The 22,049-nt window shown below is 44.9% G+C and overlaps 1 protein-coding gene across 4 annotated transcripts in view; it reads left to right on the top strand.

The window, feature by feature from the left end:
- The window catches only part of ARMC10 (armadillo repeat containing 10), a 65,353-nt gene that overhangs the window by 9,246 nt on the left and 34,058 nt on the right, over window positions 1–22,049 (top strand). For all 4 annotated transcript variants that reach the window (XM_033959628.1, XM_033959632.1, XM_033959631.1 and 1 more), the window contains exons 3-4: window positions 6,877–7,011; window positions 7,821–7,997. In XM_033959628.1, the coding sequence (XP_033815519.1) occupies window positions 6,877–7,011; window positions 7,821–7,997 (312 nt within the window). The remainder of the gene's footprint in view (window positions 1–6,876; window positions 7,012–7,820; window positions 7,998–22,049) is intronic.

A 22,049-nucleotide genomic window follows, 5' to 3' on the forward strand; every position in this document is an offset into this window, starting at 1 on the left:
CCTACCTCAACCTATAGGTGGCCGTCTCACTTTTTTTCTCAGCAGGTGGGAAGTTATCACTTCAGACCAATGGGTCCTCAACATCATCCGCCACGGCTACTCTCTCAACTTTCAGACCCTTCCGGCCCAAAGTCTACCAAAAGAGTCTGCTTTGAACACTCCTCAGTCTTCCCTCCTTCTTCAGGAGGTTCAATCCCTCCTCCTTCTGAACGCTATAGAGGAAGTACCTCTGGATCAAAAGGGGCAGGGATTCTACTCCCGTTACTTTCTAGTCCCCCAAAAAACAGGAGATCTCAGACCATAGTAACATAGTAACATAGTAGATGACGGCAGATAAAGACCCGAATGGTCCATCCAGTCTGCCCAATCTGATTCAATTTAAATTATTATTATTTTTTTTCTTCTTAGCTATTTTTGGGCGAGAATCCAAAGCTTTACCCGGTACTGTGCTTGGGTTCCAACTGCCGAAATCTCTGTTAAGACTTACTCCAGCCCATCTACACCCTCCCAGCCATTGAAGCCCTCCCCTGCTCATCCTCCTCCAAACGGCCATGCACAGACACAACGTCTGCCCAGTAACTGGCCTAGTTCAATCTTTAATATTATTTTCTGATTCTAAATCTTCTGTGTTCATCCCACGCTTCTTTGAACTCAGTCACAGTTTTACTCTCCACCACCTCTCTCGGGAGCGCATTCCAGGCATCCACCACCCTCTCCGTAAAGTAGAATTTCCTAACATTGCCCCTGAATCTACCACCCCTCAACCTCAAATTATGTCCTCTGGTTTTACCATTTTCCTTTCTCTGGAAAAGATTTTGTTCTACGTTAATACCCTTTAAGTATTTGAACGTCTGAATCATATCTCCCCTGTCTCTCCTTTCCTCTAGGGTATACATATTCAGGGCTTCCAGTCTCTCCTCATACGTCTTCTGGCGCAAGCCTCCTATTATTTTCGTCGCCCTCCTCTGGACCGCCTCAAGTCTTCTTACGTCTTTCGCCAGATACGGTCTCCAATTCTAGATCTTCGCGATCTCAACAAATGCTTGGTCAAGGAAAAATTCAAAATGCTTTCTCTGGCCACTCTTTACCCTCTTCTCGATCACGGCGACTGGCTATGCTCCCTCGATCTCAAAGAAGCATACACTCACATACCGGTCAATCTGGCCTCCAGACAGTATCTCCGCTTCATGATCAATCATTGTCATTACCAATACAAGGTGCTACCCTTCGGTCTTGCCTCCTCTCCAAGAGTGTTCACCAAATGCCTGATTGTGGTGGCTGCCTTTCTACACTCTCACCACCTTCAGGTCTTTCCTTACCTGGACGACTGGTTAATCAAGGCCATTTCATCTCAGTCAGTACTCCTGGCCACCAACCAGACCATCCTTTTTCTACAACTCCTGGGATTCGAGATCAATCTACCCAAATCTCATATTATCCCCACGCAAAGACTTCAATTCATTGGAGCGGTGTTGGACACAGTCCTGATGAGAGCGTTCTTGCCGTCCAACCGTCTTCAAACTCTTCAATATCTTTGTCAGCAGGTGCTTCCACAACGTTCCATCTCTGCCAAGCAAATGATGATACTCTTGGGTCACATGGCCTCGACAGTTCATGTCACCCCCCTTGCACGTCTTCACCTGCGCACTCCTCAATGGACCCTAGCTACCCAGTGGTCCCAAGCGACGGATCCTTGCTCACGACACATATCTGTGACATCATCTCTTCGTCAATCTCTTCAATGGTGGTTGATATCCTCAAATCTCTCCAGAGGTCTTCTGTTCCATCTACCTCCTCATCAACTTGTCATCACCACCGACGCCTCCCCTTATGCCTGGGGAGCTCATTTGAACGAATTTCAAACTCAAGGACTTTGGACAGTCCAGGAAATGAAGCACCACATCAATTTCCTGGAACTCAGAGCGATGTTTTATGCCCTCAAGGCCTTCCAACATCTTCTCTTTCCTCAGGTTCTTCTACTGTGCACAGACAATCAAGTTACGATGTACTACATCAACAAACAGGGTGGGACAGGCTCTCACCTCTTGTGCCAAGAAGCCCAGAAGATTTGGTCTTGGGCCACAGCTCGCCACTTATTCCTGAAAGCTATCTACATTCAGGGGGAACAGAATTCCTTAGCGGACAAACTCAGCAGAATTCTCCAGCCCCACGAATGGACTCTCGATCCTTTGACTCTCCAGTCCATTTTCGCTCAATGGGGCACTCCTCAGGTGGACCTCTTTGCAGCTCCTCACAATCATCAGCTGCCCCACTTCTGCTCCAGACTCTACTCTCCTCACCGTCTGGCAGCGGATGCATTTCTCCTGGATTGGTGCAATCTGTTCCTGTATGCTTTCCCTCCTCTGCCGCTCATGTTACGAATCTTGTTCAAACTCAAGAGGGAACGAGCCACCATGATTCTGATTGCTCCACGGTGGCCCAGGCAGCATTGGTTCTCCCTTCTACTTCAACTCAGTTCCAGGGAACCTTTTCTTCTTCCACTGTTTCCTTCTCTGCTTACGCAGCATCAGGAAACCCTTCTGCATCCCAACCTCCAGTCTCTGCACCTGACAGCTTGGTATCTCTCGGGCTGACTTCACATGATTCTCTTCTGTCTCAGCCCGTTCGGTCTATTCTGGATGCTTCCAGGAAACCGGCCACTCTGCAATGTTACCATCAGAAGTGGGCACGGTTTTCTTCTTGGTGTATTCTTTATCATCATGATCCCACTTCCCTTGCAGTGGAGACCTTGTTGGATTATCTTCTTTCCTTATCTGACTCTGGTCTCAAGTCTACGTCCATCAGAGTCCACCTCAGTGCTATTGCTGCTTTTCATGAGCCAGTTCAGGGGAAACTTCTCTCAGTTCATCCTTTAGTGTCCAGATTCATGCGGGGTCTTTTTCATGTGAAACCACCTCTTAAGCCCCCTCCTGTGATCTGGGATCTCAATTTGGTTCTGTCTGCTCTAATGAAGCCTCAATTTGAACCCTTGGCTACCGCCACTTTGAAGGTACTTTTTCTTATTGCGCTCACCTCTGCCAGGAGGGTCAGTGAGCTCCATGCACTAGTTGCTGATCCACCTTTCACAGTCTTCCATCATGACAAGGTGGTTCTGCGTACACATCCAAAGTTTCTTCCTAAGGTTGTCTCTGAATTCCATCTCAACCAATCCATTGTTCTGCCTGTTTTCTTTCTGAAACCTCACTCTCATTCTGGAGAACAGGCTCTTCATTCTTTGGACTGTAAGCGGGCTTTAGCTTACTATTTAGACCGTACTAAGCCCCACAGATCATCACCCCAACTCTTTCTGTCCTTTGATCCGAATAAATTGGGACGTCCTGTTTCTAAACGTACGCTGTCAAATTGGCTCGCAGCGTGCATTTCATTCTGTTATGCTCAGTCCGGACTGCCACTGGAAGGTTCTGTCACGGCCCATAGAGTGAGAGCTATGGCAGCATCTGTAGCTTTCCTCCGTTCCACTCCTATTGAGGAAATCTGCAAGGCTGCTACTTGGTCCTCATTTCATACTTTTACATCTCATTATTGTCTGGATGCATTCTCCAGACGGGATGGACACTTCGGCCAATCTGTTTTGCAAAATTTGTTTTCCTAATGGCCAACCTTCCCTCCATCCCTCTTTTTGTTAGCTTGGAGGTCACCCATCAGTCAAGAATATGCTGCCTGCTTGTCCTGGGATAAAGCACAGTTACTTACCGTAACAGGTGTTATCCAGGGACAGCAGGCAGATATTCTTGCGTCCCACCCACCTCCCCGGGTTGGCTTCTTAGCTGGCTTATCCTAACTGGGGACCGCGCGCCTCTGTCGGGCGGGAAGGCACTCGCGCGTGCACGGTGCGGCCTACTGGAACTTTCCAAGTTCTTAGAGTGCAATCACTCTAAAATTGTCCGTACTGGGGCTCCGTCGGTGCTGTCACCCATCAGTCAAGAATATCTGTCTGCTGTCCCTGGATAACACCTGTTACGGTAAGTAACTGTGCTGTTCAACCCTGACCAATGAAAGATCTTACTTGCAACATATTTGACTTTGATTTCTCCCTATTCAATACTTTGTTCTGAAATAAGAAACATGTTAGAGAGTGAGCCCACTGGGACTGATAGGGAAATATATTTGAGTACCTGAATGTAAACCACTTAGATTATAAGCGGTATATAAATACTAAAAATAAATACATTTTTGATAAGAAGTTGGAGGTTGGGATGTAATACTTATTAAATAACTAGGTGAGGGTATTGAATCCTTAAAATTATCTATTGGCAGTAATAGAATTCAAACACTCTTGCAACAGAGGGGCATCGAGTAAACACAAAATAGGATCTGTATAGTAGGCAGAGGAGATTGGATAGGAAAAGTGGTGCTGATCTGCTCAAAGCTAGTTGTAATGCTATCGGAGCAATACAGTATTAGTACGAGCTGAAATAAAGAATGGTGATATCACAATAAGACATTGTCTGTCCAAATTAGATTGTAAGCTTTTCTGATCAGGGACCATCTATTGAATGTAAAATATACAGTGCTGCATACGCCTTTCAGCACTATGGAAATGATAAGTAGTAATAGTACCTTAGTACCAGCAGCAGATTAATCCAGACGAGTGGGTTGTGTCTATGTACCAGCAGGTGGAGATAGAGAGCACAGAGTTGAGCTCTGCCATATACTGTATACCAGGAGTGCCCACACTTTTTTGGCTTGCGAGCTACTTTTAAAATGACCAAGTCAAAATGATCTACCAACAATAAAATTTTAAAAAACACAAAGCACACTGTACGCACAGAAAATGTTAATTATTATTTGTATTCAGGGTTTTTTTATCCAGAGGTCAAGGCAGATGACTTTAAAATATACAATGTCACCTCAACAACTATACAAAAATAGACAAATATACCCCTCCCCTTTTACTAAACCGTGATAGCGGTTTTTGCCACAGGGAGCTGCGTTGAATGCCCCTCGCAGCTCCCGACACTAAAACCCACTATCGCAGTTTAGTAAAAGGGGGCCATAGTGCAAAATATAGACAGCAGATATAAATTCTCAAAACGGACACGTTTTGATCACTAAATTGAAAATAAAATCATTCTTCCTACCTTTTTGTCTAGTGATTTCATGAGTCTCTAGTTGCACTTCATTCTAATGTAAATCCAATATTTCTGCCTTTCTTTCTGCCCCCTCCCCTTTCCTTTCTGTCTCTTTTTCTTTCTCTCTCCCCCTGCCCCCCTCTTTATTTGTCTTTCTTTCTCCCCCTGCCTGTATGACTTTCTTTCTCTCTCCCCCTGCCCCCCTCCAAGTCATCGCGGCAATTTCTCCACTTCCCCGATTCTTTTTCTCGCTCCCTGCCGCCCCCTCCCTCTTGCCCCAAGCCACCACACCGATTTCTCCCTGCTTCCCCGAGCAAGGCCTGGCACGTACAAGCACCAGGCCCACAAGCCTTCACCTCCAACATCAGAGAGGAAGTTCCAGGCCAGCCAGGCAGCGATTGGCTGGCCCAGAACTTCCTCTCTGACGTCAGAATTGACATCAGAGGTGAAGTCTTGTGGGTCCGGCGCTTGTACACATCTGGCCTGGCTCGGGGAGGAAGGAAGATCAAGATCACAAAGGCAATGCGATCGACCATTTGGGCACCCCTGCTGTATGCTATGTAGAGAGTTGCACGGGGACAGAAATCCCACCCGTTCCCACCAGTATTCCGTCCGTCCCCACCCATCCCCGCCAGAATCCCCTCCGTCCCTGCCCGTCCCCGGTTAGTTAGATCTATTTTATATGAACATTTTAGAAAGTTGTTGAAAACCTTTCTCTTCTCTAAATTTTTAATTAATTAGATATCCTCACATTCTTTACAACATTCTCTGTTTATTTTCTTTAGTATAATCTTTTATTAACCGCATTGAACTCATGGCTATGCGATTTAGAAATCTGCTGTTATGTTATGTTATGAATTCCCTCTGTCCCCGCAAGGAATCTTCTCTTTCACTGCCTGTCCCCCCATAAAAGTTACCTGTCCCCATAAAAAGCAGCAATTACTTCAGACAGTTTTGATTTTTTTTTTTAAGTCTTAGTTTATTTAAACCAGCAATAAAATATAATATAAACAAATAACAATGAACAGAAATAAGAGATGCATACATCACCGGAAAGAATTAGAATAGACATTAGGTCATGTGACTGTAGGGTCGACCATTTATTGTTAAAAGAAATAAGAGTTGGATTTTTTGGCAATATAAAGCTCATATCTGTAGAGCAAATAAATCTGGTTCCACCATCTGGCATAGGCCCTTCCAAGATCCAGAAATGGTTTTTAATGCAGCAATGAATAAAGAATCAAACAATACAGCACCAAAATCATTTAAAGCAGAATTGAGAGAGGTACTTTTCAGGACAATGGTTGCATAAGAAAAATGTGCCAAAACTGAACTGGAAACCCCAAAACAAACTCAGCAAGTACTTCATTTTGTACTAAACACAATTAGTGGCATAACCATGCGAGGGGGCTGGGCCTCCCATTTTTAGCTTAGCCCCCCTCAAAATTAACATCTCCCTTGCTGTAGCTGATGGGACATTTTGTTTTTCCATCATCTTGGTCCCAGTTTCTACTAATTCTCTTTCCAGGCCTCGGGAACCCCCGTTCCATCCCCATGGGAGTCCTGTGAGCCTGGGGGGATCCCCGAGAGAGTCCCATAGACCTGGGGGGGAATCCTGCAGGACCTGCAGGATTCCCACAATCCCCCGTTCCTGTGCAGACCTCTTAATACTATGGTCTGCTGAGAAATGATAAATAGTAGTAGGAGTAGTTCTAATGTTAATAGAAATGAAAGATTAAAGAGCTTTCTTTTGATGTTTTAAATATATGTCAACATATTTTAGGATCTTATTCGTGAATTGAATGGTATTACTGTTATCGGACAAACCCTTTCAGATACCAGCGAGGAAGTAAAAGTGAAAGCATTAAATGCCCTTAACAACTTGAGTATGAACACTAAAAATCAGGAACATATACAGGTAAAGTAAAACTGTTGGTCAAGAAAGACTTTTATCTTTTAAATATTCTGCATAACACTACACAATTAGGCCAAAATTCTATACTGGTGCTGAAAAATTGGTGCTGATAAAATTTTGTAATAAGTGCTATTCTATAAATGGCACTCAGAGTTGGGTGCTGTTTATAGAACAGCATTTGGCACTGGCATCTGCCCAATTTTAGGATTTACACCAAGTAAAACCTGGAGCAAATTCTCACACCTAAATTAGGTGTGGATCTGTCTTCTGTTAAACTGAATGTAAATCTAGGAATGGGCCAATCTGTCCATGTCTCTCCCATGACCGCACCCCTTTTATGGATGTATGTGCAGATCCCAATATCTAAAAATGGTCACACAAATTTTAATTAATGCCAGTTAGCACTAATTATCACCCAATTAACAGCACTAATTGGTTTGTAATTCAGTTAAATTGCCAAGGAAATTAGGTGCATGCTCAAATTTCCATGTGTATGTTGCATATTGGTGCTACTTCTCCAGTTTCCAGGCCACAATTTCTTCTTTGCCTCTCTTTTGGATTGTAATTCTCACTTCTTCTTCTTCTGTCTTATCTCTTACCTACTTTCACACCATCCACTGGACTATTCCATTTGTTATTTGCTACGTAAACCACTTTGATGGTTTGACTAAACAGTTTTATATCATATTCATTTGAACTATTCTACCATATTTATTCTGTTTAATTTTTTGAAGATGGGAATTAATGATTTTTTTTAAATTTCAATAATCAAAAAAGTGGTATGTAAATCAAGTTGCTTATTCTTTTTATAGGTGTATATTCCAGGAATTTGTTCGGAAGTGGCCTTATCTCAATTGAACTCAGACTTGCAGTTGGCTGGTCTTAGGTTGTTAACAAATATGTCTTTTGTCAATGATTACCATCATACGATAGCTCCTATAATTCCTTCCCTTCTCTACATGCTGTGTACAGGGAATAAGAAAACTCAGGTATGATATGCTGACTTAAGGTTTCAAATCAGTTAACTTATCACAAGGTTTATTTGTAGTTCAAAATACACCCCTATATTCTTGATGCACACCATATTCAAAATGGAAGGTAATTTATCTCTAAGCAAGCAAATTGCAAAATTTTTAATGAAAACTTTATGTATTACTTAGCTATATTCTATGATTTATTGAACACATGATTCCATATAGAAAGGTGATTAAACTGCACGTTTGAAATTTGTTAGTAGTAATGTTGTCAGAAAGGTTCCAGCTCTAATTGTCTATATATTTCACTAGTGTTTAGTCTTCAGTCAGCTCAGAGAACTGAGTAATCTCAATGAATTAGTAAAATTATTAAGGTAGATATTCAGAAAAACACTGACCACTGACAGCTTTATGCTTGGATAGTCAGTCTTGAATTTACAGGGTCATGTTTACAATGTTAGTCATTGCAATGTCAGTAGCCCATTAACCTGTATAGAGATTTGAAGGAATAGGCATAGACACTATCCATACAGTCACATGTCATGATTGATTTGGAAAATAATTTATTTCAAGATGATGATAGATTTATACAACTTGTTCTGCATAATTTCAGTTATCCCAGGACAAGCAGGCAGCCTATTCTCATATGTGGGTGATGTCATCCACGGAGCCAGATGCGGACAGCCTCGCAAGCAGACTTGCTTGAAGAAACTCAGACATTTTGAGTCTGCCGCACCGTGCATGCGCGAGTTCCTTCCCGCCCAGCACAAAGCGCATCTCCTCAGTTCTCAGTTTTCCGCGGAGCCGAGAAGTCCGTTTTTGATGCTCTGCGCTGAACTTAGTTCGCTTCATGCCTTCTCTCACCGCGGCTCGTGTTTTATTTTCTTATTACCGTGTCACTGTGTCATTGTTTAAAAAAAAGTTGAATTTTTTCGTCGAGTGACTGGCGGGACCTGTCGCATGCCCTCAGCCTGTGGGCTTCGACTTTGCAGTGGCTATCTTTCCTTCTTTGTCCCGGGCCTGACCATTGCCCTTAGTCGTGCGTTCGCTGTGCTACCCTTCAACTTTGAGCCCTCAAAAGTCGTCCAGTTCAAGTGGAGAAGATTTTCGGTATGGATACCCCTGCTACACCCTCAACCTCCGATTTGGTCAGGCCTGCTATGAGGTGTCCTCCTGCCTCCACGACTTCGACCTTGACTCTCATCAGACCTTCCTCATTTGGAACGTCCTCGACCTCGAGTAAATCTGCCAAATCTTCTCCTGAGCTTCCCTCAGGTCAGATACCTTAGCAGACAGTTCCAGCGGTGGTCCTCAAGCTACCTAAACATCATTCCTCCAAATCAAAGCATTCTTCCTCTTCATCCTCGGAGCCTTTATCCTCAGCAAGTGGTCCAATTTCAGACTCAGCTCCACAATTGCAGGCTACCATCCTGACCATTTTAGAGCAGGGATTTGTTCAGTTACTGACCAAGTATAGTCCTGCCTCAACTCTGCTTCCTGCAGTCCAACCTGGGCACTCAGCAGTCTCACAAGAGGTCAAGTCCTTGCCTGTGCCTCGAGCTGATTCTACACACTCTATGCAAGGAGTCCAGTCTTTGCGAGTGTCTGGTCTGGAATCTTCACACTCTATGCAACGAGTCGAGTCTTTGGGAGTGCTTCGAGATACCTCGATCAAGACCATAGAGTCTATGGGACTTCGATCTACAGCTTCCAGCCCTATAGCCTCACATAAGGCATTGTCCGTTTTGAGGCATAGGGCAAAGTCTCCTTGACCTCGCACCAGACCTGCTTCCAGGCAGCACTCTCATCGCCGGTCGAGGCCCTCATCGAGGCGCAGGCCCTCCTCCAGAGAGAAGCCTTCCTCGTCCAGGCCTTCTCCCTCTTCGAGGCTTCCATCTTCTCAATCCAGGACACCAATAGCAGAACCTGAGGGCTCCGCTTCTCCCAGTGCCTCGTCCCAGTCTGTTTATTCTCTGGGATATCAATACTCCAGAGAGGCCTTGCCTTCGTTTTCCACTCGACGTGCCTCGAGGTCATCGAGTCCCTCTCGATGCCATCCTCTTGTGGATCAATTGTCCTTTTCCTCCTTCCTCCGTCAAATGTCTGAGGACTTGGATCTTAAATTGGACTCTGGTTCTAAGTACTCTAAGAAGTATTTAGAGGAAATGAGTTTGCCTCGGCCTCCTACGGGGTCTCTCAGACTTCCTCTTAACAGGCTTCTTTCTCAAACTTTCAAACGAAACCTGGAGACTCCTTATGCCATCCATGCTGTTCCAGGCAAGTTGGAATCAAGGTATAGAACTGTACATTGAAAGGGCTTTGAAACTCACAACTATCTTATCAGTCCCTTCTTGTGGAATCTTCCTTAAAGAGGAGTCATCCTTCCAGGGTCTATGCTACCGTACCTCCTGGCAGAGAGGACAGGACCATGGACAAGTTTGGCTGTCATCTTTATCAAAATTCAATGATGGCCTCCAGGGTTTTAAATTATAATTTTATCTTTACTACTTATTTCAATTTTTTTATTGATATACTCCCTGGTTTTTCTAAAGACCTTTGTTCAACACAGGCTTTTAGAGTTCCAGCAAGTCATTGCTTCTTTAGCACAACTCAGGTTACACCTTCTTATGATGCCTTTGAACTTTCCTTGAGGGTCACTGCTTTCTCAGTAGCGATGCGCCGCCTTGCCTGGCTTTGCAGCTTTGATATGGATCCCAACATTCAGGATCATCTGGCCAATATTCCATGTGAAGGCAATGACCTCTTTGATGAATCTATAGTTGTCTGAGCATGAGAAATCTTTTGCTTCCATCGTCAGACCAAAGCCTAAGCCAGCTCCTTCTAAGCCTTCTCAACCTCTTCCATCCTCTCAGAGGCGTTATTCTTCGAGAGCAGCTCCTTACACTCGAGCACCTCCCAAGAAACCGCAACAACAGAAGCAACAGAAACCTCAGCCTTCTGCTGCACCAAAGGCTTCTCAGCCTTTTTGACTGTCTCAAACAGAGCATAACCTCCATTGTACCTCCTCTGTCCTCTCCTCTTCCCATCGGAGGTCCTCTCCATAATTTTTACCATCGATGGGAGACCATTACATCCGACCTCTGGGTGCTGTCAATAATCAGGGAAGGATTCTCTCTTCATTTCACTCAGACTCAACCAGAGCTTCCTCCAAGAAAGTATCCTTCCATCTTCTTCTGGAAGCTCAAGCTCTGCTTCTTCTCTGTGCCATCGAGGAAGTCCCTTGGAACAGCAGAGCAGGGTTTTTACTCCCGTTACTTCCTAGTTCTGAAGAAGACGGGCGATCTGTGGCCCATACTGGATCTCAGGGCTCTAAACAAATTTTTGGCCAAGAAAAATTTTGCATGCTGTCCCTGACATCCCTTTATCCCCTTCTAGATCAGAACGATTGGTTATGTTCTCTAGATCTCAAGGAGGCTTACACTCACATTCGGCTTCCTGTCAGTACCTCAGATTTTGGGTGGGGAATCTGCATCATCTCTACGAGTGTTCACCAAGTGCCTAGTGGTGGTGGTGGCAGCAGCTCTGCGGAACCATGGTCTTCAGGTGTTCCCCTACCTGGACGACTGGCTCATCAAAGATTCAACAGCTCAGGGGGTTATTGTAGCGATCCAATGGACTACATGGTTCCTACAAAGCTTGGGATTCAAAATCAACTTTCCCAAATCCCACCTTCAGCCCTCTCAGAACCTACAGTTCATCGGAGCTGTTCTGGACACTTCAACTCAGAGCATTCCTTCCTCAGAAGCGTTTGGATTCTCTTCTTCAGCTTTGCCGCAAAGTGTCTTCCCTTTCTTCACTCTCAGCGAGACACATGATGGTACTACTCGGTCACATGGCCTCGACCATTCACTTGACTCCTTTTGCCAGACTTCACCTCAGAATTCCTCAGTGGGCGCAGGCTTTCGACCCACTCTCTCAACAGTCACTCCTTTGTTGAGATAGTCTCTCCACTGGTGGATGCTCTCTTCCAATCTCTCCAGAGGTTTACTGTTTCAGACACTCCCTCATCAGAAGGTTCTCATGACAGATTCCTCGACCTATGCTTGGGGGGGGGGGCTTATCTCGACGGTCTCCGTACTCAAGGCCACTGGTCCAGCACGGACCGTCAGTGTCACCTCAATCTGTTTGAACTCAGCGATCTTCAATCCTCTCAAAGCTTTTCAGCATCTTCTTCACGACCAGGTAGTCCTTATTCGGACAGACAATCAAGTTGCCATGTACTACGTCAACTAGCAAGGAGGAACAGGATCTCTCCCTCTTTGTCAGGAAGCTCAAAGGTGTGGGACTGGGCGATCCATCACAACACCTTCCTGAAAGCAGTCTATATTGTCACAAACCCGAGCCCAATGCCGGCCTTGTGCCAGTTAAACCCCGGAGAAAACATCCCCTGAAACTAGTCCGGGCTAATCACTGTGTCCCTGATAGGCAGGAACAGGACCAGGAAGCACAGGCTGTGTTCAGACCTGCTGTAGAACACAGCCTGGTGAAAACTGGTAGGGCCCCTTTAAATCCTCCATTTTGTAAGAGGCTGGCTAAACAGGGTAGAAGGCAGCTTCAGCTGAAGGAAGTCCAGCCCCTGAGTAGGACTAGGCGTGGTACAGCAGCCTTGCAGCATTTGGAGAGCTGGCTGTCCATGAGAAGGGAAGACACAGGAGAAGCTCTCAGGTGGAAGGAGCCTCCAATTCCTCCAGAGCCAAAGGATATTGAAATGCTGGACGCAGAGCCAGTAGGAACAACCCTGGTAAACCCAGAACATGAAGCAATGGATTACAGTGCTTTACCAGAGGTGGGATTGATTGAGGAAATGGATGTTAATTAGTGTTGAATTGCTTTTTGAGTTAATTTTTGAATGTTTCCATTTCTGCTGGGCAAAAAGGATTTTCCTTGAGCATGCTGGCTAAAGGGATGTATGCTAGCGAAGTGTTTGCTTTGATGGGAAGTTTTTTTTTTTCTTTTTGCCAAGATGGCTGATGTGAAAAAACTTCAGCAATTGTTTTCATAAGGTGTGAATATCCTGAAAGCTGGGGCAGGATTTGCCCAACGCCGTAGTGAAGCCGTTTTGACAAACCCGTCAGACTTCTACCACTGCATTTGAAAGGGCAGCGCTGCATATTGCAGTGTGCCATAGTTTGTTTGTCAATTTACAAGGAAGACTTTGTGAGAGTCAAGGACTGCCAGAGACTCTGTTATACCTGGGACATTGGTAAAATAACTTTGGGAAAGTTATCCAGACCAGGCTGGTAATTACAATATTATTTTGTTTTCATTATTATGGCCAAGACCTTTTGAGTCCATTTTCTTTTCATGCACTATTGCTTGGACCTGTTCAGATGAACAATAAATTTGATTTATTTATTTCATTACTTACCTGTGTGAGGCCATTCTGTTTTATTCACATAGGATAATTTATTCACAACAGGGTCTTCCTCCCTCTTGGGGAAGCACGCTGGGAGAATATTTTAAGCGTGGGCCGGTTACCGCAAGCCTCGAGGGCCGGCCATGCTACAATATTCAAGGAGAGAAAAACTGTCTGGCAGACAAATTGAGTCATCTTCTGCAACCTCATGAATGGACACTCAATTCCTCGCCTTTTTTTTCTCAGTGGGGAGCTCCTCAAATAGATCTCTTTGCGTCTCCCCACAACCACAAACTGCCTCAGTTCTGCTGCAGGATATACTCTCCTCATCGCCTTGAGGCAGATGCTTTCCTTCTGGAATAAACGAGTCTGTTCCTGTATGCATTCCCTCTCATTCTCAAGACTCTTGTCAAGCTCAAGAACAATCATGCCACCATGAATCTAATAGCTCCTCGGTGGCCCAGGCAACCCTGGTTCTCCCTTCTACTTCAGCTCAGCAGCAGGGAGCCATATCTTCTACCAGTTTTTCCATCTCTGCTTACACAGAGTCAAGGATCTTTTCTTCATCCCAACCTGCAGTCTCTACACTTGACAGCTTGTTACCTCTCAACATAACTCCTTTTCAGTTTTCTCAACCTGTTCGGGACATTTTAGAGGCTTCCAGAAAGCCTGCCACTAGACAATGCTATCACCAAAAATGGACTAGATTTTCTACGTTGTGCCTCTCTCATAACAAGGAGCCTCGAGATACCTTCTTGTCTTCCGTATTGGATTATCTTCTGCACTTATCTACCTTTGGCCTCAAGTCTACATCCATTTGCAATTGCTACTTTCTATCAGCCTATTGAAGGTAAACCCCTTTTTGCTCATCCTGTGGTTTCCAGATTTATGAAAGGATTTTTCAGTGTCAAACCTCCTCTCAAACTGCCTCTAGTGGTTTGGGATCTCAATGTTGTTCTTGCTCAAGTGATGAAGCCTCCTTTTGAACCAATTGATAAGGCTCATCTGAAATATCTCACTTGGAAAGTAGTGTTTCTCATTGCCCTCACATCTGCTAGAAGAGTCAGTGAGCTGCAAGCTTTAGTTGCTGATCCACCTTTCACAGTTTTTCATCATAACAAGGTGGTTCTCCGTACTCATCCTAAATTCTTAGCTAAAATGGTTTCAGAATTTCATCTCAGTCAATCCATTGTACCTCCGATGTTTTTTGCAAGGCCTCATTCTCATCCTGGAGAATTAGCTCTTCATACTCTGGACTATAAGCGTGCTTTGGCCTTCTACTTAGAACTCACCAAACCACACAGATCTGCTCCTCAACTTTTTGTCTTCTTCGATCCGAACAAGTTGGGACATCCGATTTCTAAGCAAACCATCTCCAACTGGATGGCTGCTTGTATCTCTTTCTGCTATGCTCAGGATGGACTGCATCTACAGAGTCTAGTCACAGCCCACAAAGTCAGAGCCATAGTGACTTCAGTGGCTTTCCTCAGATCCACTCTTATTGAGGAAATATGCAAAGCTGTCACCTGGTCCTCAGTTCATACTTTCACCTCATTATTGTCTGGATGTTTTCTCCATATGGGATGGCCATTTTGGCCAGGCAGTATTACAAAATTTATTCTCCTGAATTGCCAACACTCCCACCATCCCATTCTGGTTAGCTTGGAGGTCACCCACATGTGAGAATAGGCTGCCTGCTTGTCCTGGGATAAAGCACAGTTTCTTACCGTAACGGGTGTTATCCAGGGACAGCAGACAGCTAATCTCACAACCCACCCACCTCCCCAAGTTGGCTTCTTTGCTAGCTATCTGAACTGAGGAGACGTGCCCTGTGCTGGGCGTGGTGCGACAGACTCGAAACTTCTGAGTTTCTTCAAGCAAGTCTGCTTGCGAGGCTGTCCGCATCTGGGCTCTGTGGATGATGCCACCCACATGTGAGAATAGCTGCCTGCTGTCCCTGGATAACACCTGTTACGGTAAGTAACTGTGCTGTTTAGAGTCCAAGTCCATCCCCCTCTAATTTCCTGAAAATGGGTAAGGCCTGTTGTCTGCTCACTGGCAATTCATTTCTCCATGTTTTCCCCCTGCTTTTTTTTTTTAATTAATATTAAAGCCAACTTGTAATAGGGATTCTCGTGAGACTGGTAGGAGATATGCAGCTCCACTTGATGGTGAAGTCTCTGACTGAGTCAAATGCATCGGTGCTCTCCCTAGCTATAGTAAGCTTTTAAGCTTACTGAGCATGTGCAGGATTGCCCTACATCTCGAGCCCCCTTCCCTCCTCTTGTCAGTTTTTTTCTGACCCACTTCTTATCAGTCTCAGCTCTCCTTTTCTCTTAAAAAAAAAAGACAATTGATAATCCTTTACTACTTTTAGAGTAGAAAGCCTTTTGCTTTCTTGCCTTAGAGCATAATATATACAAAAAAAAACCAAAAACGGAACAGGTTTGTGACAGCAGTCAGCGTTCCTTTTAAAAACAAAATGAAACAAATATACATCAAGAAGAACCTCTACTTCAAAATGCAAGAATTGGGGGAAAACCCCTGAAAAACAGAAGATCAAAACAGAACTCGGCTGTCATTTTTCCCTGCCGAGTTCTATAGTATGCCAAAATGACTTTTTTCCTCAGCGGCTGTTAGGACCGCGAAGACATCAGCTGTGTCTCAAAACTTACCCTCGATGCCGCTTCAAGCCGGCAAGAAGAAGATAGTGGAAAAACACATTTCCTTATCATCAACAGCAGATGAATCCAGAGACTAGTGGGATTACATCCATCAATCAGCAGGTGGAGATAGAGAGCACTGAGTTGTCCTTAGGTATACCTTGGATGTACAGGCTTCTGGCCAACCAGTATATTCTATCTCCAGCAGGCTGATGGATGGGTTCCTCACAGCTCCTGGATTCTGCTGTGGATTTTGAACCAGGCTTAGCTATTGGAAAGAGGGGTGTTCTGGCTGATGGTGCCAGCTTTGGAGGTATACCTGGGCCCTCCCAGCCTCCCTACCTCAACCTCTTCAGGGTAATACCTGGGCCCTCCCAGGTCCCTTTCCCTATCGGATGGCTGAATGGATGGGTTCCTCTCAGCTTCTGTATTCTGCGGTGGATTTTGAGCCAGGCTTGGCAGCTACCGGCTTCAGTTTCTTGGCTCGGAAAAGAGACATATTCCTGGTCCTGTGATTTAGGCCTCAGAGAATAATTATTCCTGAGGCTTAGGCCTCAGAGGATAAATATTCCTGAGGCTTAGGCCTCAGTAGACTAAACTAAACTAAACCTTAAGTTTATATACCGCGTCAACTCCACAGAAGTGGAGCTCGACACGGTTTACAGGAATTAAAAACAAAGAAAGGAACTCCAATGGAAGGAAGGAGGGCTTGGTAAACAGGAAGGAGAGGGGGGGAGGGAGGGGGAAGTTACATTTTGGAGAAAAGCCAGGTTTTCAGATGTTTTCTGAAGTGTTGGAGGGAGGTCGAACTCCGAAGATGGGCAGTAAAGCTGTTCCACAGCTCGGTGATCCTGAAGAGGAGGGATGTTCCAAGTTTTCCTGTATGGGAAATGCCATTTAGAGAAGGGAAGGATAGTTTGAATTTCTGAGTGGATCTGGTGGAATGAGTACTCGAGAGCCAAGATAGAGGAAAGAGGGGAGGAAGGATGCCATGAAGAGATTTGAAGGTAAGACAGGCGCATTTGTAACGAACCCTGAGGAAGACTGGGAGCCAGTGAAGCTTAGACAGAAGCGGGGAGACATGGTCGAATTTGCCTTTTGCGAAGATTAGTTTAGCTGCGGTGTTCTGAATCCGTTGAAGTCTGATAAGACTTTTCTTTGTTAGGCTTAGGTAGATGGAGTTGCAGTAATCAAGTCTGGAAAGAATGATGGATTGGACAAGGACCGCGAAATGTTGCTGGTGGAAGCAGGATCTGACTTTCCTTAGCATATGAAGATTGAAAAAGCATTTTTTTACTAGGGAGTTGATGTGGTCGTTAAAGGACAATGTAGAGTCAATGATGATTCCCAGAACTTTGCTAGAGTGCTCAAGCTGCAGATTGGTGCCAGAGGAAAGAGGGATGAGGGAGGGTAGATGATCCAATTTCGGGCCAAGCCAAAGAAGTTTTGTTTTGGTCTCATTTAGTTTCATTTGAACGGAGAGAGCCCAGGATTGGAGATTTGTTATGCAAGTTGAGATGTTATCAGAGAGGTTGGTGAGGTTAGAGTCAGTTTCAAGAAGGACAAGGATGTCGTCGGCGTAGGTGTAGAGTGTCTCAGAGGTAGATAGTTGGAGGAGTTTCAGGGAGGACATATAGACATTGAAAAGAATCGGGGATAGAGGGGAACCCTGGGGGACTCCGCAGAGCGGTTTCCAAGGGGAGGATGAGTTACCATTCATGTTAACGAAGTAGGAGCGGGAACGTAAGAATTTTGAGAACCAATCTAGGACTGTGGAGTTTATGCCAATTTCGGAAAGTTGGAGGATTAGTATGTCGTGGTGGACAATGTCGAAAGCAGCAGAGAGGTCGAATTGAAGAAGGACAGCGAACTTGTTGCAGGAGTGGAGTTGTTGGACCTTTGAAATTAAAGAGGCTAAAAGAGATTCAGTGCTGTAGTTGGGTCTGAATCCATGTTGGTAGGGTAGGAGAATGGAGAATCTCTCAAGATAGGATGAGAGTTGGGTGGCTATGATGGATTCCAGCATTTTGGTCAGGAGTGGAATGTTGGCTATTGGGCGATAGCTGGAAGGAGTGGAGGGGTCCAGATCAGCTTTTTTCAAGAGAGGGGATAGGGAAATGTGTCCCATTTCTGTCGAAAATAGGCCTGAGAGCAGGGCGGAGTTTAAGAGTTTGGTGAGAGATGAGATGGCCTGTGCTGGAATGTTCTCGTATAAGTAGGAGGGGAAAGGATCCAAGGTGCAGTTGCAAGATTTTAACTTGAGGCAGAGTTTAGAGACTTGGGAGTCGGAAACGAGCTCAAAGGCGGTCCAGGATCTATCGGCTGGGATATGGTTGGCCTCGTTTAGATTAGGGGTGGAGGTAGTGAGCACCAGAGAGTTGTAAGCGGGGGTTGGGGGAAAGGAGCATCGTAAGGTAGTCACTTTCTCATTGAAGAATTTTGCTAGATCGTTAGCAGATGGAGAAGAGGGGAGTGAGGAGGAGTCGTGTTTAGAGGATAAGGAACGCCAGATGTTGAACAAAGTGTTACTTTGGTTGTTGGAGCTGCAGATTTTGTTGCCATAGTAGTTCTTCCTTGATTTTTTTAATTCAGTGTTGTAGAACTTAATGGAAGTCCTCCAGGACTGTCTGTCAGTGGGGGATTTGGATTTTTTCCATTTTCGTTCTAGTGTTTGACATTTCTGCTTTAGTTGTCTGTGGAGGGGAAGGTACCAGGGGGCCTTGCGGGTGTAGGAGACCGTTTTAGTGGAAAGTGGAGCAAGGGAGTGGTAGGTGGTCTCAGAGAGGGTGATCCAGTTGTGCCAGTTGGATTCAGGGTTTGGAGGGTTGGGGATGGTGGGAATTAGGTTGAAGAATTTGGCCCAGAACAAATTGCTCGCAATTTTTTTCCGGAAGGTAATAGGATTGGGGGAACGAGGGGGGGGTTCGAGGTGGGACATGAAAATGGGGAGGCAGAAAGCCCCTAGGAAGTGGTCGGACCAGGGGACGGGGTCCCAGCGAGTGTCGTCGATCTAAGTTTTGTATTCGGTGAGGTCAATGAAGCTGATGATGTCTAACGCATGCCCTTTTTCATGGGTTGGGGAGGGAGCTGGGGAGGAGAAGCCTAAAGAGGTGAGGAAGTTGATGAGATCAAATGCATCCTTGTTGGTAGTATCGTTTAAGTGAAGATTAATATCCCCAATGATTAGTAATCTTTGAAATCTGAGGAAGGCGTTTGTAATGGTCTCAAGGACGAGGTCAGAGGATTTGTTCCAGGGGGATGAAGGTGGGCGATATAAGAGCAGGATACCTAGTGGGTGCGGGTGGAACTCATCAAGGACCCTTATCAAGGAGCTGGACGTCGAAGAATGATTTATGGAGGAGTGCTAGACCACCTCCTTTCCGGTTAATTCTGGGGGAGAAGAGGCCTTGGTAACCGTGAGAGCAGAGTTCATTTTGAGAGAAGAAGTCGTCTTTTGCGATCCAAGTTTCAGAAACCCGGATTGAGATCTTCAAGAAGGTCCTTCAAAATTTGGGTTTTGTTGCATGCGGATCTGGCGTTGTAGTATAGAGATGGGACTGGGGTGAGAGAGTCTGAGGTGGGGTTGGGAGGGTTGGCAGGGGGAATGGGCTTTAGGGAGGCGAGATTGATTCTTCGAGGGTTTTTTTTGGAGGGGTAGCTTCTGGTGCGCAAAAGCGTGGGGATTTTGGCACCAGGGAAGATAGGACTGACAGTGATGGGGTTCAGTAAGTTAGGGGGGGAGGGTTCAGGCAGAGGGAGATGTTAGAGGATGAGCAGATAAGGAGAAGAAGGATCCATAGATGTGGCTTCATGGTGGGGGTTTGGAGGGCCTTTGGGGGGGTGAGAGGCAAGAGTAGCGGAAGGTTTGCAATTGAGGTGGGCAGGACGATTGGGCAGGACTGAAACAATTGAATAGAATCAGGAGGATCTTAGTAATTAGGCAAGGACATAAACAGTTGGGAAGAATCAGGATGACCTATGCAGGGGATAGACAGTTGAAATAAAATCTGGGGATCTTTAGCAAACTAAAGCAATTAAGAATAATCAATTGAGTAGCAGAGCATAAATAGTTGAAAAGAATCTGGTAATCCTTGGCAGATTTAAGCAGTGTATAGAGTCAGGAGAATCTTAGCCGGGCTTGAGTAGGGATTGTTGACTAAGACAGGATGGAACTTGACAATTATGAAAAGACTTGACAGGAATAAGGTCAAGAGTTGAGCTGCAGGAGGCCTCGGGTGACGGAGCTGGACTCCCACGCGGCCCGAGGTTCTCTCTCCGCGGCTGAGGGTTAGTCCCATGATGGAGCAGCTCCCGGTATCGGTGGAGCTGCCCTGCCGAGTCACGCTGGAAAGAGCTGGCTTGCAGGGGGTTTCGGGAGGCAGAGCTGGACTCCCACGCGTCCCGAAGCTTCGTCCCTGCAGCCGGAGGGTCGGGCAGTGTTGGGGCAGCTCCGGATTCAATGGAGCTGCCTGAAGAAGTGAAGTAAAAACAAAGTTTGAGCTGCAGGAGGCCTCGGGTGACGGAGCTGGACTCCCACGCGGCCCGAGGTTCTCTCTCCGCGGCTGAGGGTTAGTCCCACGATGGAGCAGCTCCCGGTTTCGGTGGAGCTGCCCTGCCGAGTCACGCTGGCAGGGCAGAGAAATATTTCAGTAGCTTAGGCCTCAGGTAAGAAATATTCCGGTGGCTTAGGCCTCCAATGAGAAATATTCCGGTGGCTTAGGCCCCCGATGAGAAATATTCCGGCGGCTTAGGCCTCCGATGAGAAATATTCCGGTGGCTTAGGCCTCAGATTAGAACTATTCCTGTGGCTTAGGCCTCAGATGAGTTTCAAGTTTTATTAAAATTTTGATGTATTGCAATATCATTAATTCAAAACGATTTACAATTAAAACAGGGTCTTAATTATTAACTAAAACCAACACAGACATGATGTACCAATACATAAGGGAAGTAGGGAGAACTACAATAAGTATAGTAAAGGATACATACAAGGAAAATACAAACGGAGGGTAAGAAACTTTAAAAGAATTGATAAAAGTATAATAGAAAATTAAGAACTTTTATTTTTTAATTCAGTTTCTCAGAGCCTAAAACAGAGGACAAGTGAGTTTAAGCAACGAATGGGATCAATAGGGACTCCGATAATTAGGTCTCAAAAGCATCCTTGTACAACTAGCATTTTAACAGTCCTTTAAATTTACTTAGTGATTTTTCTTCCTTAATAAATGATGGTAAGGAATTCCATATTCTGGGCGCTGTAACTGCAAAGATCATATCTTGTGGTGGATCGTATACTAAGTGGTAGAATTACTAGAAGGTTTTTGTCCTCTAATCTCAAACTTCTAGTAGGAATATTTGGAATAATGTATCTTTCTAAAAATGATGGAGCTTTAGTTGTTAATATATTGAATGTTAATATAGCTAATTTGTAGGAGATTCTGTGAACAATTGGAAGCCAATGAGCTTCTTTAAGAAGAGGCGTCACATGATCAAATTTTTTTCCTATTCGTTATAATCTTAATTGAGGTGTTTTGAATTAGTTGTAATCGACGGATTTCTTTAAGAGCTACTCCTTTATAGAGCGAGTTGCAATAGTCTAACTTTGAAATCATCATCGAATGTACAAGGATATTCAGTGATGATGAGTCCAGAAAGGGGGCGATTGATCTAATCATTTGTAACCTCTGAAAACAACCTTACTACTGCACTAATCTGATTATGATATGTCAATTTTTGATCCAGAATAACCCCTAGAACTCTAATCGTAGTGACTTCTGCAATTGGATATTATTTATGTTTATTGAAGTGGTGAGTTTCAGTCCTTCTTTCCAAGGGAAGTGTATTATTTTTGTTTTATCAGTATTCATTACTAATTTATTTTCATCAAGCCAGTCAGAGATTGTACTTAATTTCTTATTGATATTTTAGAATTTCTCTGTGGAATATAAGTCTAATGGAAGCAGGAGTTGAAGATCATCTGCGTAAGTGAATGCTGTAAACTCAATAGATTGACAGAGTTAGCAGAGG

The sequence above is a fragment of the Geotrypetes seraphini genome, chromosome 9, assembly GCF_902459505.1.
Source record: "Geotrypetes seraphini chromosome 9, aGeoSer1.1, whole genome shotgun sequence".
Classification (NCBI taxonomy): Eukaryota; Metazoa; Chordata; class Amphibia; order Gymnophiona; family Dermophiidae; genus Geotrypetes; species Geotrypetes seraphini.